The sequence below is a fragment of the Phyllopteryx taeniolatus genome, chromosome 4 (assembly GCF_024500385.1).
Source record: "Phyllopteryx taeniolatus isolate TA_2022b chromosome 4, UOR_Ptae_1.2, whole genome shotgun sequence".
In the NCBI taxonomy this organism is placed as follows: Eukaryota; Metazoa; Chordata; class Actinopteri; order Syngnathiformes; family Syngnathidae; genus Phyllopteryx; species Phyllopteryx taeniolatus.
Genome location: NC_084505.1, coordinates 22130065 through 22156610, shown reverse-complemented (window position 1 = coordinate 22156610; position 26546 = coordinate 22130065). Strand labels below are relative to the sequence as shown.

The window sequence follows — 26546 nt, the reverse complement described above, 5'->3', positions numbered from 1 at the left end:
ATTTACTGCATGTTCAAGACTAATTAAACATGACGCCCTTTGTAAGTCCTCTCTGTGAGAAGTGCATTACGAATAAAACTCGCCATGTAATATTCACACTTCTTGAGATGGTAAATTTGGGCCCTTTGTTAGCTATAAAATATAAACAGCAAAAGGTTGAGAGGTTAACAGAGTCGAGTCAGAGTAGGGGGGGTAAAAAAAGTCACGGACAAGTGTTGGTGTGTCATAGTGCACCAAGAGAAGACCCTGCTTCTGCGAGGAGCTGCCTTTTGCGACTTTATTTACAAGCAAACAAAAATAGAGCAGGTGTCGCTTTGATTTCCTTCCCATTAAAAGGGTGACATCTCTCACACACTTTTTTTTGGTGTGGTTCTCCTCTTTGGTTTCCAAAGCACAACAAAATTGCCCCAGAGCACAGCCTGGGAGAAGACAAGTTAGCGTGCTGCTTATTTAAATATATATTATAGTTCTGAATAGAGAGACTGCTTGTATGGCTTCCATAGGGAATAGTAATGCTTGTGCGTTTGGATGCGTGGCGGCTGACTGAAGGCAAGCGTAACTGTGCGTTCGTAAGGAGTTTTATTTGGAGGTTAGAGAGAGATGCTAATAAAAAAAAATAGCTAATTTAGTTTTAACACTTCAAGGTGATGATTCTGCACTTATCTGCTGGACACGCAATTTTAATTGAGGCCAAAAGGCCTTTTTAGTTCTATTAGTGGTTTGGACTTTTAACAGTGACTTAATAAAATGGTCCAAATTCAAGCTAGTAGTCACATGTTTGCCATCACTTTTCATGCAGTTAGATTATGTCTTGAGTAGAATTGATTCTTTCTAGATTTTCTGTTGCCAACTTGCATGTTTAGTGTTTTGCGGCTGTTCGCATCTCATTGACTGCCACTACAGAATCCGTGCTTGTCGCCATCTGCTTGCCAACTCTGTCAAAGGAAGGAGAACTTTTTCATTGAAAAACGATTGCGCTTCTCGACCCGGGCGCTTGCGACTGGCTCATTTGTTGGGGTCGCCGCGCAGGCGCCGCTCATGCTGCCGCTTGGTGATGACGTACTTGAAGAATTCGTAGACGGACCAACTGATGGCAGTGGAGGGCATCTGGTAGATAACGCGGGCCTGCACGCCTTTGAAGAAGGCCGCCGCGCCGCCCACGCGGTACACCGTCCGAAAGGCTTCGCCCAGCCCGGAGATGTGGCGGGCTGCCGGCGAGCCGCCCACGTCGGCCTGAAGGACGTGCACGCTGGCCACTTCCTGGGTGTTCAACAGCGTCTTGCAGACGTCGAGCGGCGTGGTGGCGGCGGCGGCCAACCCGCCGGCCAGCGCCCCCGACAGCACGTGCGAGGTGGGGTTGTAGTGTCTGTGCGGGTTGAGCACCTCCTGCAGGTACTCGTAGGTCATGAAGTGGAGCGCCTGAAAGGGCACGTTCATGGTCAGCTGCGTGGTGTAGCTACGGTAGAAGGCCGCCGGACCCTCCTGGCGCAGCATGGTGCCCATGCAGTCTAGCACGCCGCGGTATGGCGAGCCAAACATCTGGATACGCTGTTTCACCACTGCGAGACAAAAGAGACGGAAGCGTGTCAATTCAATCGGCAAACGACAACAAACTTTCCTTCAAATTTAACAAAATCTGACATTTGAAGACATTGTTACATGAACCCGTAAATTTCTTTCTGACATTTGAAGACACCGTTACGTGAACTCGTAAATTTCTAAATACAGCGGTGCCTTGAGAGACAAGCCCTGTCTGGTGGCAGTGAACCCAATTAAACTCACTTCACAATTAGCAGCAGTTTGGCAAGTAATGGAACAACTTCTCAACAAAGACACTTTGAGCTGTTTAATGCTACTCCCATTTGAATTTTAGTATCAAACTAAACAAAAAGAATCTTGCCTTCAGGATAGCTTGCTATCTTAATGCTAACATATAAGGAAAAATGCCATTGACATGCTAACAGTTAGCATCGATCGTTAACAGTTTTAGAACTCTTGACAACGGATATTTGGACACAGGCCGTGGAGCAACACATGGTCAGACTCACAGGCATATATTCTTTATCCTCGACAAAGAACGACTAACATTACAGCATCTTATTGAGTCGCCTACAGTAGCAGAGGTGGTCCTATTCTTCTTGGTTTGTGTCTACATGACTGCGTTATACTGCCTCTCGGTGGCCAAACCGCTTAATTCTTTACACTTTGAATATGATCATACTGCAAATACTGTAAACCACTATATTATAGTGCTATTTTTCCTTATTAAAAATACAAAAACAATTTTTTACATGAAGGCTAGAATGGATTGATGGAATTTGTGTGCTTGACTTCATTCGCGCGCATCTAATTCTTCTATAAGTAATTAAAATTTCGGCCCGCAACACAAAATAATTTGTTTTTTTCCCGCAAGTTGACCAAGTGAAGGCTTCTAACTCAGAAAACTCCGAAGTTGGGGCACTCGCAAGTCAACGTACCACTGAAATACTATTTTATCTTACACTTGGTAAACAAATGTCATATGACGAGTGTGTGTGTTTACCTTCAGCTGGGTTCATCATGGCGTCATGGATGACGGTGGCCATGCAGCCCGCCACTCCTGCACGATAAAAACCCGCACGATAAAAACCCGCACACGCAACGACTTGAGCAAGAGACGCACGCACTCACACCACACCGACCATTGGCAAAGTGGCTGTTGGCGCCAGGGTGGATGGCGTTGCTCAGCGTGAACTTGATGCGCTCATAGCAGGTAAAGTAGAGCGCGTGGGCGGGGCCGGCGCCCACCGCCAACACGTTGATGCCGCGGATAGGGCGCCAGACGCCCTCCGTGCGCACGATCTGCCGCAGGGCGTCCATCACGTTGCGGTAGCGAGCGTTTGGCTCTGGCAGCAAGCTCTGCATGCGAGTCTAGCGGGACAGCAACACAATTTCATCACTTATGATGAACACACTCATGTATCACATTTACACTATTTTAGGGGGCAAGGACAAAGGAAGAAATTTATTTTTTTTTAAATGCAGTGCCAATATTTTGCTAATCATTTCTCAGGGAATGAAGCACTGACTTAAGACATAGACATATACAGTAAGGGTACAATATCATCACAGCAGTTGGTTGATATTACAAAATAAAAGCATGATCATCAAAACATTTGAATAAATGACCTGAATAACTACCCCGCAGTCTATATGTACTCATCTTTATTGAAAATGTGAATGAATCTTTATTGAAAATGTGAAACTCAAATGTTTCAATATTAAAAATACACTAACAACTAGAGCACAAACTCTAATGCGCTGTGCTTTTGCCGAGTTTACAGAGTTGACTTTTAGCGCAAACTCCAGGACGAATTAAGTAGTGACCCCAAAAGAGTAGGATTTTTGTACACTGTTTTGCTGTATTAAAAAGGGGACAAAATATGTTGAAGCAACTTGAATTGCTTGTATGCAAATGTGCGTCAGGAGTGCCTGCTCACCCGTGAACAGTGAAATTAAGTAAATCTTTATTTCGGAAAATGTCTGTGAGTGAGTGCTTTTGGCAATTTTCAAGCCACAGCTGGACAACACTGTCGTCTTGTCAGACACACAGATTAGCATTAGTTTCAGATCAGCATGTACTTGATTGCTCAGTATTTGTTTTGGGTGCTATGCATCTGCACAGGGTCCGTTACTGTCCTGGAGGTGGCAGTAAAAGTCAACTGGACATTTGAGTTTGTATGAACTATTTTGTGATTGGATTTTTAAAAGTGGCATTATTTGGACGTGTTGAAGAAAAGCAGATAAGTATTGACGGATGACACAGTTCAGGGTGTAGTCCGTCTTTCGCCCAAAGTCAGCAGGGATAGGCTCCAGCGCCCAGTGACCCTAACCAGGAGAAACTGGACTATATTGACATGTATACAGTCAGTCAACGGTGGACTTCTGTTCTCGATATGGAAGATGGCGCAATCCTCAAATATTCTAATCAGGAAGTGTGGCCAGGAGTAAATGTGCTGGATGTCTCTGTGGAAATTCCCAATCTGTGCTTCTGGGAAAAGAAAGAGACCTCAGGAGGAATGTGTCCAGTCATCCTGAGTGTGCTCCACATCTTTCTTCCCCCCCCCCCCCCTGATAACTTGATTTCAACAATGCTGCCGAGTTCGGCGACGCTGTGGCGTCCGCAAACTAGAAGGCCCCCCTTTGACAGGTGTCAATAAAAGATTAACCTATATTAGGCCTGCAATGGGGAAATTTGATTTACAACTTTACAGCAACACAGTGAACAGACGAAGCAAAAATTGAAAAATAACCAAGTATACATTTACTGCATATAAATGACTAGCTAGTATACAGAAGTGAATGTGAAGAGCAGCAGTAATCGCCAGCAGGATTGGGTTTTGCAATTAAAAATATAGTGTGGTTACTTGTGGTTCGGCACCCGTGAATTCACCTCGTCTAAGAGAGCATTTTCTCAATGGCTCTGCCTTGGTCAAATGACATAAGGGTTTGTTTACTAGTGGTGCCATCGGTGCTATTGTCACCTGGAAGTACATGTGGCGTGGTGAAAAGGTCCATATGGCATCCTGTGTTGTTGTGAACAACAACAACAGGGAAAAAACAACAACAAAGAAAAAGAAACGTCACAACAGACTTGCAGGGTAAAGTTGGGGCGATGACTCATCAACAAAGAGGAAGCATTCCATCAAACGTTGTGACTTCCTGGAGCTAAACATTTTAACCGCAATAGTTCCTTGTACGGATCCGGACACTCAAAGAACATACGGAATACTACGCAGACACCATAACTTCTACTGCCACCATTTGGGCATGTTAACGTTGAATCTGGTGATTGCTATGATATGTTGTGCTGTGCAAATTTACATAATTAATCCCACCTTCAGTTGTACAGCCGGTTCACAACTCTTGTCCTGCATGCTTCTTCTCCTGTCCTGTTCTAGCTTGTCCTGTCCTTCCCTCACAGGGTGTAGCACTACAGCCCCATGCAACACTCATATTTAATGTTTCATTGTTGTAGATAAAGTAACGATTTACTTCTCTCATCCCGTTTACAATTAGTGCTTTGTCTTTTGTCTTTGTTTCTCTCTCCCTTCTAGAAACGTTGTTCTGTTCGACTGATCAAGTCTGATTCTCAATAAACCTCAGTTATAATACTAAGAAGCCACAGTGGAAGCTTAAAAACTCCACTTACTGTGTGTAAAGCAGTTCCGGCACAAGAGGGACACAGATTTTCCATTCTGCTTGACCAAACAGCCGAACAGGACAAAAGAGGGATCATGTTCAGGACCAAAATTATTCCCAACCTCTAACACATTCGGACTTCCCAATTGGGCATATTCTGGTTGGAAAGGACACCAGAAAACCAGATAAGTCGCAACCCTTTATTGCTCAGTGACTGTTTTTCTCAATGTCTTTCTGTCTCCAAAGTGTTCTGCCAATTGACCGTCTGTTGTCGTACTAGAGCGGCTCCAACTACCGGAGACAAATTCCTTGTGTGTTTTTTTTGGACATACTTGGCAAATAAAGATGATTCTGATATGCCCAATAATTTGGAGTAAATGCAATCTTTTGCATCACTCCTATGGATCCCAAAATCTCACATGGTATCTAGATCATGTTAACTATACATTTAGAACATTGAGAAAGCACGTAGGGGGAAAAAAATGTATGGAATTATGAGGGCTAAAAATTGCAACGTACTACTCCCTCCCAGCTAAAAAGACAGCCACGCAAGTCAAAGGAAGAACAATGTCACTTGTACGACGCATGGCCAACATTGGGTTTGTGGAGCATCAATTCAACTTTAACGTTCCTGTCAGCAAACTTGACTTCGACAGGTTATCAACGGTGATTGTTGTACATGGTGTGTAACACACCTTGGACAATATACAACATGACATAAAATAACATTAACACACCTTGTCTTTAATGTTATGTCTCATTCCTGAGACTTCAAAAAAGTCCATACGAACACATTATATGAACGCTCAGGGTTACGTAGGCAGGAGTCCTTTTACGTCATATAGGGCACTATTCGCCATGATCGTAAGCTTAAATGGACATTACTTGGATGGATCTTCTTCACAGTCACGAGGACTACAATTCGATGGGAACGGGATAAAAGTGCGCCATGAAACGAACGCAATAAAAGGTGATTTACCACGTGTCCGATAATGGATGCATAAAACGGCAGTCAAGACAGTTGTGGACTTCAACAATCACATGGTGCACGACAGATGCAATTTGTGTCAAGATGTTAAATGTTTACAATTGCACTTTTGCCCGCCGTGCGTTGTTGCGCCATAGCTAATTGTTTGTTAGCTGACCTAGCTGACAGCAAGGTTACTTAGCCTGTTAGCTTGTAGCCAGTCGAGCTCAGGCTCACGTCGCGGCCTACCTGCTTTACGCAACCTCGCGTTTCGCTATTTAGTGGAAATTGCGTATGATAAACTAAAAGTAAATAATAATAAATAATAATAATAATAATACCTTCACGCAGTCGATGGGATACATGAGGCAGTGCTCCATGATTCCAGCCACGGCTCCGGCCAGCATGTGGGTGCCGGTGGTAGCTCCCCGGGGGAGCCCCTCATAGTCCACGTCTGCCTCGGTCGAGCACTCCGCGGAGGGTCGACGCAACGGCGGGGAAAAGTCTGGTTCTCCGGTCACCCTCGCGGGTAAAACCCCGACGAATGCCCCCGCGGTGCCCAGCAGCCTGCCGCTCAGCCATCGAACGTCTGTCCCGGTCGCGACCCCTGCAACCCGGTTGTCGACGCCCGGCGAGTCCAGCGACGTGCGCCGGGACACGAAGCCGCCCGCTTCCATTTAGATGGCGGAAAAAGTAATCAAGCCTTGCAGCGACCCTCCTGTCCGCTGGAGTCTCGTCGGCACCTCCACCACCGCCGCCACCGCCGGACAGACAATCACTTGGCGGCTTGGCGGGCTACTCATCCGGGAGCCAGCCTCCACCAGTAGCTATGACTGGGCGGGGCAATGGCAGTGACGGCACAACACATCTAGCAGATGATTGGATACTATTGACAGCCAATCCCTTACAGGCCGTTTCATTGGCCAGTGTGTTTTTTCAAGGAAGGCGGGGCCATACAATTTGCCGTCTTGTAAATCGAAGTCGATAATTTGACGCCACATGCCTGTTTTAGTAATCATTATTTTGTGACTTCTGGTATAAAATACACAAGATATTGTGGTGAATGTATGAATTCTTAAATTGGGAGCATTTTATTCTACCATAAAACGGGCTTGGGCGGGACATTAATGAAAGCGTCACAAAATACCTAGCAGATGATTGGTTGAAGTTGCAGCCAATCACTTACAGCCCGTTTCATTGGCTAATCATGACTTGTTGCTAGCGCTCATATAACCGATAACCGATCACAAGATGGAGGAATGTGTCTATTTAAATGTCCTGTTCATTTACTGTACATACTTGTGTACCTAATTGCTAAAACATTTCTATTTACAATACATAATGTATCTTTGTTCCAGACAGAACAAATGAATCGTCTTCTATTCAATGGCGGGAAGTAAATACTGGAATTAAGGCATCCACTTTTTGTGACATTTTTGTTTGTTGATGTGCCGTGAGATTTTTCAATTGTAAAATATGTTACGTGGCTCCATAAAGGTTGGAAATCACTGCTCTAGTCAGATCGTGTATTCTAATCAGTCAGGTCAAACCAACATTACATGACAGAAATAATGGGCGCTAACTTACTGTAATTAAATTACCTTATTTTTAATTAAATGACTTCACCCACATAAAAACTTCGACAGAACGGCAGCATGCTTACGTCCAACCATTTGTGCTACCACTAGCTTGCTAGGCTACAAAACGTTTTGTTGCCTGCTTGCGAGCTGTATCGTATTATTTACCCATAGCTAATACCCATTTTGTCCTTATAATACAGTCGTCTCGCTCCACTCTTGTTGTCGTCGCCACGGTAACGAGTGTATCCGGTCGAATTTTAGTTGACAAGATAAAGCCCACTGATCGTAAAAAACGGGATGCGGTGGTATCGGAATACAAGACTTTATTGCAGTAGTCTGACAAAGTGCAATCGTGACAGCAAATTTGTCTTGTAGTTTGATCCGGGCATTACGTGTTGTCTGTCACAGACGTGTTGTCTGTTCCACACCGCCGTTTTTGTTTTGTTTTTTGTTTTAAATAACTTTATTGGCCGTCGTATTTTTCCAATACTACGTCAAAAAGACACGCGACAAGGCTAAAAAGAAACGACTTTTTGGATTCAAATATACTGTGCACGCGGTGACGCGTAGTAAATGTGTTTTGCGCAGCCGATCAATGACGTCCTCGATCGGCTCGGCGAATTATGACATTAAAGCCGATCAACATAAAATGCTAAATATCGGCCGATACCGATCAGCCCGATCAAATCGGTGTAAAGTCTACATAAAACCAAGGTTTGAATCTTATCAAGGACACATCGTTAAAGGTGTTTTTCCCCAATTTGGGATTCATGTCATAACATAATTTAGATTATAGACAATAAAAAGTATATATTTACTATGTCATGATTCGACGTTCGTCCGTATTTGTACAGTGACCATGCAAAAACCCTTTTTTCCTACGGCACTAGAATGCAGCTCCAGAACTCAGCCACGTACTGCGTGACGCAATCACGTCGTGCCGACCGGAAGTAGGACGTTCACGTTCTTGCACAGCCTATCTTTGTGGCGCCTTCTTGTCATACGATTATTATTCGTTTCATTCAAAAAAAATCTTTTTTTTGGTCACATTTTCTGTCGGAGAAGAAGGGTCGTCGTCACGGCCGAGGAGCTGGTTCTTACGGTAGGTTTAGATGACGTCATAACAGCCCATATGGATTGCTTTGGCTGTTGAATGCTGAACTCCACCACTGGGACATCTTTTTAGCGATTTACTGTGCATTGTTACATAAGGCGAAATATAAAAGCTTGGTCAGTAATTCCAGCTCGAGAGGTCATTATTCATATTACATAGCGTGTTGGATAATCACAGAGCCGTTCAAGCATGAATAAGTAATCTCATGATCCCATTGTGGCCCATACACACTTACAGAAAACACACGACGGAGTCGCACTTGTAATAGTGCTTTTGTTGTTGTATTTTTACCGGTAATAAACAATGCTGATATGGGAAACTATTACACTTTCTTGCCGCACACATAGGGGCACATATGTTAAAAAGTGTCTGTGTGATGTTCCGCCGCCTCTGTACTAATGCCAGTAACTGACTAATACACTGAAGCTAACTAAGAAAGTAATGACTCTAAACTTGACAAATAAACTAGCTACGGTAACTAGCTACTCTAAGTAACAAACTAGTGTAGCCACTCAAGCATACCAACTAATTAACTACTCTGAATAACTGCAGTAATTCACCAACTGACTACTCTTAAGTTACTAATTTACTACTGTAAGTAACCAGTCAAACTATTAAACAGACTACTCAAATACTGTACATAACCAACTAACTACAACTAAGTCACAGATTAACTACTGTAACTAATGAACTAACTACCATAAAACTACTATAGCTAACCACTTTACTGTGATAATAAATAATAATACATGTGATAATAAACGAGCTACTGGTTCTAACCAACTAACTGCTTACTAACTAATTCACTAACTATAGCAGCTAAGCACATAACTACTATGATTGACTAATAAACTAGCTACCGTAATGAATGAACTAACTATGGTAGCTAATCACCAGCCTAATAAGCAACTAGCACCAACTAGCTATTATGACTAACTAATAAACTAACTGCTGTAGCTAACCAAGCAACTATTCTTATTAACCAACTAATTATGACAGCAGACTAATAATAAATTAACTATTGGAATGAACCAACTAACTACTTTGACTAACTATGGTAGCTAACCACCTAATTGCTGTTACTAACTAACTCGCTAATTGAACTCACCAACTAACTGGTATGACTAATTCACTTCTGTAGCTAATCACTTGCATAATAAAATAACTAGTGTAGCTAACCAACTAGTCTGACTAATTAACTAACTCCTGTAACTCATGGAGCCATTGTGGCCTCTACAGTGTTCCATAAAAGACATGATTGGGTCATGATTGACCTGCTATGCATTGTGCGTTTGTACCGTTTTGAACACAGGTCACAGTTGTGCGCGGGAGCTTCAATGACCATGAGGTGACGACCGTGTGCTTCAACAAGCCCGCGCGGTGGACATATGGCACGGTAACGTACCTCCATCGCCGATCCAGGCGTGTTGTCCATCATGGCCGCGGTGTAGACCTTTTCACCATGACGTCACGCATACTTCAGAGTGGAAATAGCTATAGCTTTTATTTTTAAAGGTCCATAAGTGTTTTGTGCGTCCAGGATCACGTTGTGGTTCCTGCCGGCGTCCTGGTACTGCGGCGTGGCCCCCAGGCAGAAGCTGCTGCTGCTGCTCCTGCTGCTGGCCGCCTCGGTCCTGCTGCTCCTGGGCCCTCAGCAGAGGTTCCTTTGGGGCCCCCACAGACCACACGGGGCTCGCTTCAGCAAGTGAGTGGACACGTTGGTCTGTAGACCACTTGCGTGGTCCAAAACGTCTGCTGGTCTTTGGGTTTTGTGCATTCGGGGACACAAGGAGGGAGGAAATAGACAGCACACGATTTAATCGGACCAACATATTCTCGCTTTTAGTTTGAAAATAGAAAGCATACAAGATGTCTGATGAAAGTGGAATGAGGTTGCTTTAGAAAGCTTTTTGCATTTTTTTTGTCCATCTATCCATCCGTTTTCCATAGCGCTTCTCCTCACTAGGATCGCGGGCGTGCAGGAGCCGCTGGGCTAGAGGCGGGGTACACCCTGAACTGGTCGCCAGCCAATCGTAGGGCACATATAAACACAACCATTCACACCTACGGACAATTTAGAGTCTTCAATTAACCTACCGTGCATGTTTTTGGAATGTGGGAGGAAACCGGAGTATCCGGAGAAAACTCACACAGGCACGGGGAGAACCTGCAAACTCCACACAGGCGAGGCCGGATTTGAACCCGGGTCCTCAAAAATGCGAGGCAGATGTGCTAACCAGTCCCTCACCGTGCCGCCACCTTTTTTTGTTTGGGCAGTGGGCAAAAGAACATGTTTTGGATAGTCAAAGTGCAGCAATGTATGTGATTTAGCTAACTTAACTAAACACTAATTAACTACTGTAATTGAGTAACTAATACGCTTACCACTGTAACTAAGTACTCTAACTTGCTAACAATTTACTTACCAGCTACTCCACCTAATAAACCCATTACCTTAACTAACTAACCAACCAACGTCTCTAAACTTACTATACTAGTTAACTAACTAATGTAACCAAATAAGCAGTTAACCATCCAGCTACTGTAACGTTCTAGCTGAACAACCACTCGAACTAACTGCTGTAACAAACTCCTGTAACTAGTGCTTTTGAACACTAAGACTGTTTCTGTTCACATTAAAAGAATACAAATAGCAAATGAAGCCTTGTATTTTTTGTTGTTCTGTTGGTTCAGCTGAGGCTTTACCTTGGTGTAAGCAAACACGGGCGCTCGTGATAAGTTAGCAGAAAGAAGGGCAGGTGTTTGTCGTCACATGGTTCCCAGCGGCGTCCATTCGATGACTGACCCCTCGGCTGCCTTCAGGTACCTCTCCAGCGCCGAGTCCATGGAGGCCACTGACGTGCGGGACGCGGGCCTCAACTACGGCGTGGCGGTGGACTGCGGCAGCAGCGGCTCTCGCGTGTTCGTGTACTACTGGCCCCCCCACAACGGAAACCCCCACACGCTGCTCGACATCCGGCAGATGAGGGACCGTGACCGGCAACCTGTCGTCAAGAAGATTAAGCCGGGTCAGGAGATTTATTGATTTCATTTTATTCTTTTACAGAGCAAATCATGAAAATGTCATGTTCCCTCACTATATCCCCGTATCTCGGCTAGTTCGTGGATTTAAAACAAGTTTTTTTTTTTTTTTTTTTTTTATTTCTTTGGTGCCAATTGCTAATCAACTGTAATGTGAAGCTGCGAAAAAGTTCCAACGACTGGTTATTTCCAGGCATCTCCACGCTGGCAACGTCTCCGACTCGGGCCAGCGACTACATGCATCCTCTGCTCAACTTCGCCGCCACCCACGTGCCCCAGAACAAACACAAGGAGACGCCGCTTTACATCCTCTGTACCGCCGGCATGAGGCTACTGCCAGACAGGTATCTTGTTTTGGGCACTCTTAGTTACTTCCAACCACTTGAGCTCATTTACTGCTGTAACAAGGGATGACCCGATCGATCCAACCTTTTCACTTCCCATCGGATATTGCTGCCTTGAATTTTTGGCCGATATCGGTCCGATCCGATATCAGCTATGATCGTACGTACTTTACTTATTTTGTAGTATGGAAAGCTAGAAAAGGCTTAATGAAGTGATATTACTCAAACAGAGAGCAATAATCAGCAACAGTAGGTATGAGGGAAAAAACGGACTCATTTATTATTAACCAATGGGTTACATAAAGTAACTTTCAAAATAAGAATGTACTACAATAGAATCACATGAATACAAATTATATTAGGAAATCCTGAACGACAACCTCAATAAAACCAATAACAAAAACTGTAGCCAATTGACTTACTACTCTAACTACTGTAACTGACCATTAAGCTAATTGCTGTTATACTGTAAGACCCGGAAAATTACTTTTACTACTGTAACTAACTGACAACAGTGTAACTAACTACTGTGACGAACGCAAGGCTGCCAACTATTAAGGGACGCTATTAACCGCTTGATAGCTAGCAAGCTAACAAAGTAGTAGTAACTAGTTAACTCACGCAAACAGACTACCAGCTACTGTAACTAACCAACTTAATACTTTAACTACTGCAACTTACTAAAAAAACTAACTACTTTTGCGGTAACTACAGAATGAATAAACTAATATAACTAACAACCCTAACTATTCAGTATCAATACTGTAACACAGCCTAACTACGGTAAATAAGGAGCTACTGTGACTAGTGCAACATTACTTATTAAACAGCTTGACAAATAGCGAGCTGACTAACATAGTAACGAGTTGATATGACATTTATTATACTATATATACATATTATACTAGTAAATATTGTACCAGTTACTGCAAGTAACCAATTTACCAATCTGACTACTGCAACCGATTATTAAAGTAACATCTGTAACCAACGACTATAACTGAACCTAACAACAACCTCATATATCTTCTGCAACTAACTATATAAACAGCTTGATGACTAATTGACTAGGAGATGGACTAAGGCTTTAACTAGTTCACTGACAAGCTGAACGCTGATGAAGACAATGTGTATCCAAATGAGGATTGTTTGGCCTTGGTGGAGTTTGTAAGAGTTGGCCCCATTTTGCTGTCACTGAGCATCAGATGTGTTTTGAATTTGTTTTAATGCAGCCAGCAGGCAGCCATCTTGGATGACCTGGTGAGCGACATTCCTCTGGACTTTGACTTCCTTTTTTCCCGCTCTTACGCTGAAGTCATCTCTGGGAAGCAGGAAGGTAAGGCAACACACCTATTTTTCCAGTTTTATGCTTTCTTAGTGCTTTGGTGCCATCTTGTGGCAGAGAGAAGCAATTATAATCCTCAATTACCCCCACATTTTTGCTTTTTGCAACAGGACTCGAATAAGACCTCCTCCCTTCACTTCATAGTTCCTTGGTTCCATCTTGTGGCATTTTAGGAGGTTTCAGAAAGAATACAAAAACAGCGACCAGAGTTTGAATAATAGAGGATAGGTTACCTATTCGCAAGTTGTAGTTTTTGTTTTTCTTAGTTGTAAAAATAGCGAATAGGTGGGCGGGCACTAACGATTTTTGGTGTTTTTTCAAAGGCGTTTATGCGTGGATCGGTATCAACTTCGTGTTGGGCCGCTTCGACCACGCCGACGACGGTGAGGAAGTTGCGCACGTCGCCGCCACTGTAACGCGCCCTATTTAGGGTTTCAAACTAACCTTCGGGTCCTTTTATGTGGCTTAGAGGACGCCACGGTGGAGGTGACCACAGGCTCGCAGCACCAGCGGCCAATCAGCCGCCGCCGCACCGTGGGCATCATGGACATGGGCGGAGCTTCGCTGCAGATCGCATATGAGGTGCCCAGCGCCATCACCTTCAGCTCGCCACAAGAGGTCAGAGTGGCACCTCCCCTTCTGATTGCTAATGTAGTAGTTACTGTAAATAACATACAAACTACCTACTAACACCTGTAACCCACTAACTACTTTAACTACTGTAAATAACAAATTTAACTACTGTAACCAACTTTCTAACTACGTACAAATAAATGATCGAGCTACTGTCACTGACTGACCAACTAATGTTACAAATAACTCGATTAACAAACTACTGTAACTAACGCAACTAACTAACTACTTTAACAACTGAAAATGAAAGCGACTGTCACTGACTAAATAGCCAATTAACTATGGTAGCTAACCAATGACTTTATCCAACAAAGTACTTTAACTACTGTAACCAACTAACTAAAAGATTTAACTACTGTAGCCAGCAAATGACTTCAACTAATTACTGTAAGCAACATTCTAACTATTTTAACTACTGACACGAAAAAAACCTACTGTCATTGAATACATAGCCAATTTAATAACTATGGTAACTAGCCAACTACTGCTACCAACTAACTACTTTAGCTAAATACTGGAACTAAAGAAGTATTTTAACTAGCTCCTCTAACCAACTAACTACTTTAACTACTATAACCAACGTTTTTTTAACTGCTGCAACAACTAGGAAATAAACTAAGAAACTAATTATGATCCGCCTATAACTGAGTAACAAATGTAGTGAAATAATTGACTACAATAACTAAGGCAACGTATGCTGACATGCTAATGAGCTAACCCCGCTATCGATGCTGTTGGTCCTTCAGGAGGAGGCGGCCAAGGGCGTCCTGGCCGAGTTCAACCTGGGCTGCGACGTGGAGCACACGCAGCACGTGTACCGCGTCTACGTCACCACCTTCCTGGGCTTTGGCGGCAACATGGCCCGACAGCGCTACGACGACCATATCGTCAATGACACCCTGGACAAAAACAGGTGTTATGCGACGCCACCTTTTTAGGGCTTGGTGATATGACCTCAAAATGTAATTGATTTTAATTTTAAAGGTCCCATGTTTTACCAAACCAACTTTTTCGAGTATTTGGGATGTAATATTGACACTATGGGGCCTCAGTAAACACGTGAAATATGATTTGAAATTGTCCACGCAGACGTTTTTCTGCCGAGAGGCCTGAAATCAGGTCATTCGGATTCCTCAAGCTCATCTACGTTACTAGCGAAGATCTCCGCCTACCTCTCCGCTCCCGAGCCGGCGCTGTCAACATAACAAACGTGTGCGCTCACAAGTGGGTCTTCTACACGGGGGCAACCAAGTAGAGGAAAGGGAGCAGTCTTAGCCAAATACGGACAAAGCGGACACGAAACTGGGTCAAACAGTAGTAGCTGTCAGAGGGCCTTTTTGTGGACACTTCTATGATGACAAAACCCAGGTGTTTTTTTTGTTTTAATGAAATTGACACTGAATAGCTTAAATGGATGATTTGCCCAGCCCTAAGCCGCAACACTTCCTACTTTGTGTTAGCTGCCAATAACAGCCATGCATGTCGTCGGCGGGCCAGGTTACTCAGCACTCAGACGGGCCTGAGCGAGGACAAACCTTACCTGGAACCCTGCTTGCCCCTCGCCCTGTCGCACACGGTGGTCCGAGACAACCGCACCTTGCACCTGAGAGGCCAGGGAGACTGGGCCCGCTGCCTGGAGGCCGTCCAACCCTTCCTGGGCCTGCGCAACGGCACCATGACGGCGGCAGGGGGCGTCTACCAGGTACCACACGTACCGTCAATTCTCCGTCCGCGACAGGCAGGATGGAATACTGATGCAGCAATGTGTGGTATGATTATGGTACTGTAGCAAATATGCGTGAGACAAAATATCGATATTGCTATGTATCGTAATGGGACAATATCAGTTATAAGTCGGACCAAATATCAATACTGTTATCTAACGTTATAGTTCAGTATCAGTTATGGCTAGGAAAAAGGCTGTACCGTATTATATTGAAATATCAATTTTGTGCAGGACAAACAATCAGAATTGCGATTTATGGTATTTCTTTGGTCCAGTACGAATGACTCTTCCTGTTTCAGGCCCCCATCAACTTCAGTAACAGCGAGTTCTACGGCTTCTCAGAGTTTTACTACTGCATGGAGGACGTGCTGCGCATCGGCGGACAGTACGACAGCGACAAATACTCAAAGGCCGCCACGGTAATGACGCACCATCTTATTCATAAGACAGAAAGAAAGTGTTGTTTACTTTTTTTTTTTCCGTCTTTGCCGTGCTGATGCAGAGCTTTTGCGCCACCAAATGGTCGACACTGAAACAGCGTCTGGACAAGAAGCTTTTCTCTCAGCAGGCCGACATCGACAGACTCAAGTACTTTGTCTTTTCCATTTTTTTTAAACCCGTTCTGTTTGGCGGCTCAGTCGTGTGGTGCGAGTGGTGTGGATGTCTTATTGTGCTGAAGAGAAAAACATCTGTTGGAACCTGGTTGAGGAACCTAGGGAATAAAACAAATGGTAAAAGACAACAATACCTGTCGGAACCTTTTGGGGATTCAGAAAAAAAGTAAGAACAAATGACACCGACACCTGCTGCAACCTACTTGGGGCGAAACAAAGAGAAAACAATGTAAAAACAACAAAAGACAGCATTTGTTGGAACCTGGTTGGAGATTTTGGGCATAAAAAATGAGCAAAAAGTAAACAACAGACATGTTGCAATCTCATTGCGCATAAATAAAGAGGAAAGACAGAAGTACTAAAAAACCTGATTGGGGAATATGAGAATAGATCGGGAGAAGCAACAACCAAAGACAGCAACATTTCTTGGAACCGTGTTGGAAACTTTGGGCCTGAAAAAAACGAGAGAGAGTGAAAATAAGTAACAACAACACATTGGAACCCGGAAAAGAGAACCACAGAAGGCCATAATTGGAACCTGGTTGGGGAAACTAGGACTAGACAGAGAGAAAAGAGCAAACAGTAACGATAAAATATGACACCACCAGTTGGAACCTCGTTGAAGATTTTGAGGAGAGAGAAATGAGAGTCAAAACCAGCAACAACAACAACAACAGCAGCAAAAAAACACCTGTTAGGGAAATTGAAGACAGAGAGACGAGAGAAAAAAATTAAAAAACAAAAACTACACCTGTTGGAACCTGGTTGGAGAAATTGAAGACAGAGAGACGAGAGAAAAACGTCACAACAAAAATAACAGCTGTTGGAAGCGGGTTGGGGAGCCTCGGAAGCAAGAGGAAAGAGAGCAGACGGTAACAAAAGACAACAGGAGCAGCTAATTGATCCAAATGTACGAGCGGTCTTCTGGAGGAGCGGGCGTGGCCGAGGCAGCAACCAGCCAATCAGATGTGTTTCTCTCTCGACTCCACAGGTATTCATACTTCAAACCGGCCAATCAGACGCGTCGTGTGTGTGTGTGTGTGTGTGCATTCCTCAGGTATCAGTGCTTCAAGTCAGCGTGGATGTTCCAAGTTCTGCACACCGGCTTCCGCTTCCCCGGCGACTACCGCGGTCTGAGGACGGCGCAGCTGGTCTACGACAAGGAAGTGCAGTGGACGCTGGGAGCCATCTTGTACAAGACGCGATTCCTGCCACTCAGGTACACAGCAACACTTGCCAACGAGCAGACTAAAGCTCTATGAGGAGTTGATCCTTGACAATGGACAAAATCAGCCTAAATGGCTGCTCGGAGAGACACAATAGCAGACTAAAACATGTCTACCAAATTTCCCGTTACTTCGGGGGTTGAATTTTCAAAACCTCGTCGCGTCCTATTAGCAAGTGGTCCTCTGACACGGCTCTCCCGCGTCATGTCATGTTTAGGGACCTCCAGGCGCTACGCCAGAGCCACCCCAGCTGGCTGCGCTCCTCCTTCGTGTACAACCACCACCTGTTCTCGCTGTGCCTGTTGGTGGTGGTGTTGGCCATTTTGCTCTACATTCTACGCCTGAGACGCATCCACCAGCGAGAACAGCGGCAGATCGACACACTGGACATGCTCTGGGCCGACGAAGGAGAGGTGCTCATACCCTGACAATTGCCATATTGCGATTTTTATATAGTCGACTCCATAGGTCACGAAATTAGGGAGCAGGGAATGAATTGTTCACCATTCCCTACTCACTAATCACTACATCGACATTTTCGATATAAAAATCCCAATATAGTGATTACGCAGATTGGGGATGAAGCGATGGCATCGTCCTCTGTCCTACTTGAATGATTCCCTCTTTGACACTTTATTGCAGGGGTGGGCAAACTATGGCGTGAGCTCCGGTTCATTGATTTATTATAGGTAATAAAATGAGAAGGTTTTGTAAAAATCTACAAATTCACACATGACAATAAAGGACATCATTATTTTAGCCATTATTGCTTTTACAATTTAGTCAATAATTGGTTAATTGTAATTATCGTTGAATTGATTTATTATGGATAAATTCAAGTAAATAAAAGGATCAGTTGTACTTTATTTGATTCAAATAATTGGTTGTTATTAGTACCGTCCACCGTTACTTAAGGCAAAAAATAAATCTGACATGAGTAAGTCCTCCTCGCTGGTAGTTGGGGCTACATTGCGGCCGTTGGACACATCGGCGAATCATCGTGTGCGTCAGAAAGAAAGGTCTTTGTTCACAATTATATGTCACCGTGTTCATTGAAATTTTGTGTACCAAAATTCGTACTTGGTATCAGTGAGTACTCAAGAGTGAATACTTGAATTGGTTTGGGTCTGAAAAAAAAAAGTGGCATCAAACATCCTTTGTTATGATGAAATAATAAATAAGAATGAACATTTGTATTAAAACATACAATTTTATATAATTTACATACATTATAATTTTGACATTTTTGGGGAAAACAAGCACCAAAAAAAAACAATTCAGCAAAGTCCAGTTGCCTCCATTCAACCTTCACGGAGAAACAAAGTGCATTGGTATTTGTATTGGTAATGTGACAGTAAGTTCAAAATGACTTCAGCAATTATGTTATTCGGCTAACAATGTTCTACTTTTTCTTTGCTCTACAATGAAGCTGGCCCCCTGTGTCCATTTATCCAGATGAACTGTAGCCATTGAACCGTTTAGTTTGCCCTCGTTTGTAACTTACTGAAGACGAAAGCTGCTGTGGACTCTTATTCTCAGTCTTGAACATGAACTGTTCCTTTGTGTACATTCCTTAATGTTTGTTGTCAAAGTGGAGCACAAAAGTGATTTGTCCAATGTTAGATGTGGGCAAGGTGCAATAGTGACCTGATATGGCCCAAATGTGAATACAAATGATTCCATGCCAATAAAACACAATATTTTGATAACTACTGTGTCTCTTTCAAATGAAATGGATGATCCCGAGTCATTTGGAATCCATCCATTTTCTGTACCGCTTATCCTCACTAAGGCCGCGGGCGTGCTCGAGCCTATCCCAGCAATCTTCGGGCGAGAGGTGGGGTACACACCCTGAACTGGTCGCCGGCCAATCGCAGGGCACGTGTAAATTCAATGAACAAGACAAGTCCAGTGCCTTGATTGAACCTTTGCAGAAGAATATTTTTTCAGCAAGCATATTGATACTTATTGATATTGTGACAGTAAGTTCAAAATGACTTGGGTAATTATGCGATTAGGCTCACCGTTACAATATGTAAACTGCATTTTTCCATTTAAAAATATGTCAAAAGTATTTAAAAATGAAATTATACAAATCATCATTTAGATTGTATGGGCATATTTTATAGTTACATTATATGCCCATGTTTTTTGTTTTTTTTATAAAAACAAATCTTCATTCATTCATCTTCCGTACCACTTATCCACACTCGGGTCGCAGGCATGCTGGAGCCTATCCCAACTGACTCTGGGCGAGAGGCGGGGCCAACCCTCAATTGGTTGCCAGCCAATCGCAGTAAAACAAATGAACTTGTACAAATACCAATGTATCATTAGTTTTATTATATGCCCCTATTTCACATTTCTTTTTTGCCATTTACATGTATTTTAGTGTAAAATATTTTTTAAACACAATGCAACGAACTATGCAGTTTTATAATTTAGATATGCTTATTTCATATTTTTTTTTTTTTAAATTAAAATAGAACTAAAACCAATATTTTTCACATTTTTATTCACACTTGCGCATCACTTGAATGGTTGTATATCCTTTTTAAAATTGTATTATATTAGAGTAACATACAAATGTATACAAAAAAATATCTAATTCCGCGGGAATTCACTTCTTTAGTTGTATTTAGTGAGTTCAAATGTGACTGTGAGTGTGGAACGGCTTAAACAACTGCACTTAGGAATTGTTCCTCTCTCGGGATTTTTTCCCCCCAAAACTTTTCTTTTCAGCTATCCCGAGACCGAGTAGAAAAATTGTTTTATCAGCAAAATGGTTACTAAATATAGAACAGATTCTCTGAATGTTTCGTGCTTCTGTCCAGCAAGTGTTTGGTCAGCAGGCGGTGTTGACGAGTCACACACAAAACTACACTTGTTTTTATTTTAAAAATATATTTTTAATACAACAGCTGCATATAAATATTAAATTTTACATTATACAGGTTTACAAGAGACACACGCAAAAACCAGAACAAAGCAAAAATATCAGGCTTCTATTTTTACGGCACTTTTGTATGTTTTTTTGTTTTGTTTTCTATCTTAAAGGTTTACTGACTGACAAAAGGAGTTAAATGTGTTAACAGGTCCAAATATTACTGTAGTAGTACTGTAGTAGTGTGATTACTGAGAGACGATAGGCTTTTACTGTACATTATTTGACATGAACGTGGTGGAATGTTTGCAATTATTGGCTAATGATGACTTTTCAAGCTCTGCGCAAACGGGTGACTGGTTTTTAGTCAAAGAGAACCCACATAAATGCGTGTAAAATACAACAAAACAAACAAACAAAAAACGTGGAAAATTCATTTCATTGAGTCTTGGATGTCATCTTCTGACTGACACAAAGAAATATTTAGGGTTTTACAGCTTTTTGGTTGTAAAATAAACATTATTACCGGCCTTATTTGAAGGTATATCAGGTACTCACGAAGGCTGCAGATATCAGCCACTGATACTTCCAAGGCAAAACAAAGAATCTGAAATTTAGTAGGTCCTCCTTGCCAGTAGTTGGCACTACACCGTGGCAGTTTGACAGAAAGAAAGAAAGAAAGAAAGAAAGAAAGAAAGCTCTTTGTTAAATGAAATTCTATGTATCAAAAGTACTAGTGGTATCGGTACAGTTTCGGCGAGTACTCAAAAGTGATTACTTGTACTGATATCAGTCAAGAAGAAAAGTGGTATTGAACATCCCTAATTTTAACACACCATAAAAATTGCAAGCCTAAAATATAGATAGTAGCATAGAAAATAAACATTGTCGTTTCTGTGAATTACATGTGCCTTTGAGAGGCGGGGCCTGGTGGGTTGGTGTGACGTGGCCTACAGCAGCTCCTTACGCGTCTTCTCATTTTGTATTTGTGTGTTTGGCTGAAAGTGCATCGGCGACAGTGGCTAAGTGACCCAAATGTTGAGTTTTTTGTTTTGTGTTGCGAGCCAAAATGTTAGTTAAGCGCCACCTTCAGATGTGCCGCCTCTTGAGTGAGTGAAGTAATTAAGATACTGTAATGCCCCCTGGCATGTGGGCAAGGCCAGCCACAATCGCCGATATACTTTCAGACAAATGAGATAAACAGTCAAATACAAAATGAGAACAGTCGTAAGGAGCATAAAGCAGACAGTAACAAAACTAACCTAGCAAGCGCCATCTCCTGACGTCACTCACGAGGCCGCGCCCCTGAAGGCAACACGTCCGACGCACGAATACGACAGTACGTACAGTAATTACACATTTTAAAACCAATTTATGAATTTTTTAAAACAGTAATTGTTTCAGTAAAAAAAATATGCCACACAACTGGAACGGATTCATGGGAATTCACTGGTGAAAAACTGATGTGATATTGGAGTAAATTGATTTCCGATTTTGGTCACAGAAGCATTTCAACTTATGAGTCAAGGTAGCGCTGTATCATGAAAATGTCGACAAAGGTGCGAGCAGCAAAAGGGAGCGAGGTGATGCTAGGTGGCTACGCTACGAGGCTACGCTAGGCACTTTGTGGAGGCGCAAACAACCACAGCGAGGCTCCTCAGCCAAAAACCAGTCAGCGCTTCCCGCTTGGCGTCTTTCAGACTGCCCATCTGAAAAAAGGTGCCAAGAGTCTTTTTCTTTTCCCTAAGGAGGACTTGGCGTCCTCTAGCAAGGTGCGTAGTTTTTATACCACAGTGCAATTCAAAAGGGTCCTTAACTTTTTTTTTTTTCTTTTCTTTTTTTAAATGTCCCACAACATTTAGAGACCTTGGACACAGTCGGTCTACAGCTTCACAGAAGAAAGGCAGACATGGCCAAAAACTAACTCAACAATATACTACTCACAAAAAGTTTCTGACAACTGAACTTTCAAGATGAACCTAAAATGCACGAGATCCTTGACGGGTCAACTTAATTTTGAACATGTCCAACCGTTGAATGTTTCACAACTTTCTGTTCGACAATGAGAGGAGGATAGCAAACTTCACAAATGGAAACATTTCCAAGGACGTTCGCTTGTATTCCTTTCTGTGACTTGCAGTAAACGTCCTGCAGACCTCATCATCATACTGCTCACATTCTGATATCACGAGACCAAGACAACGCCCAACAACTGAGCAACAGGACGAGACTTCACACAGGGAGTGACTGGAGGAGTCACAGAAAGGCATACAAGTGGACGGCCCTGGGAAGGTTCATGGATCAAACGCCTGTTGTGACCTTTTGCCCTTTAGCTCCTTGTTAGAGAACAGCGAGTTGTGCAACAAAAAGCACAGAGAGTGAAACAGACGCGGACGTCCTTGCAAATGTTCACGCATCCGAGGCCAACATCAAAAACTTTTTAGAAGTAGTGTGGATGTGTGTATATATATATACACACACACACACACACACACACACCGTATATACAGACCCTTTCCAAACATTTTTAATATAATGGAAAAGTTGATTTATTTCCATAATCCCATTCAAAAAAATGTAACTTTTATAGATTATAGATTCAGGGCCCACAAGTTAAACCATTGCAAGTATTTATTCGTTTATATTGACATAATTTGGGCTTCCAGCTCATAAAACCCACGAAATCAGGAATTCAAAATATTAGAATACTGTGAAGGAATCAGCCCAAATTTTGTTTTCAACGGAGTGTCACACAGTAATCATCTACTGAGCTCAAGGCCAGGTGTGTCATGGCCAGAAGACCATCATTGATAGCCTCCGTAGGATGGCTAAGCCACGAGAGTTCATAGCTAAGGAGGCTAGCTGTTCACAGAGTGCTGTGTCCAATTGAAAGTCTAGCAGGGGAAGATGCACAAGCAAAAGAGATGACCGTGGGCTTCAGCGGACTATCACTGCGGAACACAATTTGAATTTTAGGGTGCGGAATCCAAAACTGAGCTCAGTTTTTCTCCATCGGGTCAAGTTTTTTAACAGAGTAGAACAAATATGTAAATAAAACACTAAGATGGAATAGTTACAAAACTAAAATACTTAGAACTTACAACTGTATGCCCATGGTTACAAGGTTAAGAGAAAAGCCAGCCCAAATCCTCTTAATTCCTACTATGCTAGCTTTCTGTTTCGTACTGAGCCATTGGGAGCCGCACACACCTCTCGCCGCAGTCTCAATTGTGACTGCACAAACGAGTTGCCACGTAGCTGTAGATGAGTCCAATCGTAATCAGCTAGCAAGTCTCACTACAGCTAATCAGTGGAATTTTGCTTATCTGGAGGGTAAGCTGTGGAGAAAAAAAACTGACTGCAATTTTTGAATCAGCATAAAAATCTAACTACAGATGATTATTTCTTCAAATTGTTCTCCAGTGTTATCAAACAGAGAAGATTCAAGAAGCTAGCAGAGATCCAGAAAGAGTGGAATGAGGCGGGAGTCACAGCTTCAAAAACCACCACTTTAGGACTCATCCGGGAGATGGGCTACAACTGTCGGGTTCCTCGGGTCAAGCCGCTTCGGAGCCGGAGCCAACGTAGGAAGCGTCTCAACTGGGCCAAGGAGAAGAAGGACTGGATTGTTGGCCAGTCCTCTTTTCCCATGAAAGTAAAGTGTGCCTTTCATTCGGGAATCAAGGTCCGAGGGTTTGGAGGAAGACGGGTGAAGAAGAGAACCCAAGCTGCTTGAGGTCCGGTGTGAAATATCCAGTCAGTCACGATTTGGGGTGCAATGTCCAGTGCAGGTGTTGGTAAACTCTGCTTTCTTAAATCCAAGGTCACCCGCAAGAGTCTACCAGAATGTTTTAGAGGACTCCATGATTCCTTCTGCTGAGGATCTGTATGGAGATGCAGATTTCATCATCCAGCAGGACATAACCGCCGGAAGCACCGAAACCAGGTGTGATGCCCATGCCATCACAGTGCTTGAATGGCCAGCCAACGCGCCGGATCTAAACGCCATCGAGAATCTACGGGCTATTATCAAGAAGAAAATGAGGGGCACCAGACCCAAAAAAAGAAGAACTGACAGCAAGCATCAAGGACATGTGGGCTTCCATAACGCCCAAGCAACGGCGCAGGCCGATTGCCTTGATGCCGCGGCGCATCGACGCAGTGATTAAAGCGGAGGGATTCCCAACCAAGTATTGAAGATTAACATAGCGTTTTCAAAGCGATTGATTTCATGTGATGCTAATTTCTCTGTTCTTCCTACAAAAACTGAGAAGTAAATGGTGATTCCTTCACAGTATTCGAATTTATGCAATTCCTGATTTCGTGGGTTTTAGGAGCTGGAAGCCCAAATTGTGTCAAAACAAACACTTGAAATTGTGGGCCTACGAAAGTTTCACTTTTTGAATGGAATTCTGGAAATAAACGTTTCCATGATATTCACATTTTTGGAAAGGGTCTGCATATAGCAAAATACAAATAAAAATAGTAACAAAAATGCATTATTTGCTCTCGAAGAGTGTTTAACTGTGGTTACAAAGGTGCGCTACATAATCAGGTGTGGGGGGGGCACACGTGGGGGGGGCTGAAATGCATTTCTTGGACTGGGGAGGGGGGGTTAAAAGTGGGGGGGTGCATGCTGGTGTTTCAGTCAAAATCAAAACAAATAAAACATTGGCAGCGTGTGTGAGGTTTTGGTGTTTTTTCTCTCTTTGGTCGGTTTGGATGAATTAAGGTGCAGCTTTCTAAACATGGCGGCGTGATGATGAGGAGGAAGAAGAGGAAGCTCAAGGGGGAAGGGAGTGGGGCGTACAGCTGCTCCGACATCAAACCAAAAAAAAAGACACCCCCCCCGCGCATCCTCTAAGCCAGTGCTTCTCAACCTCAGGTCCACAAAATAAATAAGTTGCAATTTTGGATGTAATTAGTGGATACAACAAAAAGTCTATCGCAAAAAGTTTTGGTTTTGGTAAAGAGAAGAAGAGTCAATCTTATAAGAATTGTGTTTTGTTTTTGTTGTAACACAAGAGGAGGTCAAATAAAAGTTAAGAACAGAATCGGTGACAAAGGGCAGCCCTTGGCGGAATCCAACCCTCGCCGGGAACGAGTCCGACTTGCTGCCGGATATGCGGACCGAACTCTGACTCCGGTCGTACAGGGACCGAACAGCCCCGTATCAGGGGGTTCGGTACCGCATACTCACGAGGCACCCCCCTTCAAGACCCCCCGAGGGACACGGTCGAACGCCTTCTCCAAGTCCACAAAACACATGTAGACTGGTTGGGCGAACTCCCGTGCACCCTCGAGGACCCTGCCGAGCGTGCAGAGCTGGTCCACTGCCCCGCGGCCAGGAGGAAAACCACACTGCTTCTCCCGTATCCGAGACCCGACTTCCAGACCCTAAGTTTGAGAAACCCTGCTCTCGGAGCCCCCCCTCGGCTCACTAGCGCCCCCCCGCGGACCACTACAGGCATCTACAAAAACAGTGCATTGTCTATTTATAGGCACAATGGGGTACGAGTACAGCACACAGCGGGAAAAAGGGGGGTACAGTATTTTACAAAAGCAGCATACACTCACACGGGGACATCCCCGGGTCAGGTTTAGAGCGCCACCTGGTGGTTTTCCTGGGGAGACTCCTTGTGCTGGCTAGGACCCCCGCTGGCTGCCAAGATCCTCTGCACAAAGTCTTTGGTCCGCCCAGCGACCAGAGGACCTGCGGTTTCCATGGTGACAAACTCAGTTCCTTTACATTACCCATTAACCTATGTTAGTCACGCTTTTGTCACAAATTCGAAAAAAAGTTCAATATTACCAAAACAGTCCCATTTTTTTTTTTTTTTTTTTTTTAAACACTATATCAATATTTTATAAAATGATTGTGTTTTGTGTG

At 43.3% G+C, this 26546-nt stretch overlaps 3 protein-coding genes across 10 annotated transcripts in view; 1 reads left to right on the top strand and 2 right to left on the bottom strand.

Annotated features, from left to right (window-relative positions):
- Window positions 1-215: 215 nt before the first annotated feature.
- Window positions 216-10295, bottom strand: LOC133476778 (mitoferrin-2-like). Of its 3 annotated transcripts, none has more exons than XM_061770634.1 (4): window positions 10248-10295; window positions 2682-2910; window positions 2543-2599; window positions 216-1559 (listed from the first exon to the last, which is right to left on the bottom strand). In XM_061770634.1, exons 1-4 carry the CDS (start codon window positions 10278-10280, stop codon window positions 1006-1008), a joined length of 873 nt encoding a protein of 290 aa, XP_061626618.1. In that variant the 5' UTR covers window positions 10281-10295; the 3' UTR covers window positions 216-1005. The 3 variants fall into 3 exon arrangements, with proteins under 3 accessions (XP_061626618.1, XP_061626616.1, XP_061626619.1); XM_061770632.1 differs by lacking the exon at window positions 10248-10295 and adding an exon at window positions 6490-6974; XM_061770635.1 differs by lacking the exon at window positions 10248-10295 and having other exon boundaries at window positions 2671-2810.
- LOC133476774 (ectonucleoside triphosphate diphosphohydrolase 7-like) lies at window positions 8651-19481 on the top strand. Its single transcript, XM_061770626.1, has 14 exons — window positions 8651-8830; window positions 10155-10238; window positions 10383-10547; window positions 11666-11871; window positions 12078-12228; window positions 13461-13564; window positions 13897-13956; window positions 14043-14191; window positions 14953-15119; window positions 15704-15908; window positions 16232-16351; window positions 16435-16520; window positions 17604-17765; window positions 17990-19481. The coding sequence occupies exons 2-14, from the start codon at window positions 10231-10233 to the stop codon at window positions 18198-18200; spliced, it is 1794 nt and encodes a 597-aa protein (XP_061626610.1). The 5' UTR covers window positions 8651-8830; window positions 10155-10230; the 3' UTR covers window positions 18201-19481.
- LOC133476775 (CREB3 regulatory factor-like) overlaps window positions 10328-26546 on the bottom strand; it is a 39197-nt gene continuing 22978 nt past the window's right edge. For 3 of the 6 annotated variants that reach the window (XM_061770627.1, XM_061770630.1, XM_061770629.1), the window contains exon 12: window positions 19464-26369. In XM_061770627.1, coding sequence (XP_061626611.1) covers window positions 26257-26369 — 113 coding nt within the window. In that variant the 3' untranslated portion in view covers window positions 19464-26256. Of the gene's footprint in view, window positions 10603-11548; window positions 11848-16626; window positions 16645-19463; window positions 26370-26546 lie in introns of those variants that run through there. The other 3 variants (XR_009788148.1, XR_009788149.1, XM_061770628.1) reach the window with 3 other exon arrangements.

Bases quoted from the DNA above. Each gene is read 5' to 3' on its own strand.
- LOC133476778 (XM_061770632.1), bottom strand. From the start codon at position 6,825: ATGGAAGCGGGCGGCTTCGTGTCCCGGCGCACGTCGCTGGACTCGCCG. The intron at 2,911-6,489 runs GTATTATTATTA...CTGTCCCGCTAG, and splicing joins ATCCCATCGACTGCGTGAAG to ACTCGCATGCAGAGCTTGCT. The intron at 2,600-2,681 runs GTCGGTGTGGTG...TTTATCGTGCAG, and splicing joins CAACAGCCACTTTGCCAATG to GAGTGGCGGGCTGCATGGCC.
- LOC133476774 (XM_061770626.1), top strand. The intron at 10,548-11,665 runs GTGAGTGGACAC...GGCTGCCTTCAG, and splicing joins CACGGGGCTCGCTTCAGCAA to GTACCTCTCCAGCGCCGAGT. The intron at 14,192-14,952 runs GTCAGAGTGGCA...TTGGTCCTTCAG, and splicing joins CCTTCAGCTCGCCACAAGAG to GAGGAGGCGGCCAAGGGCGT.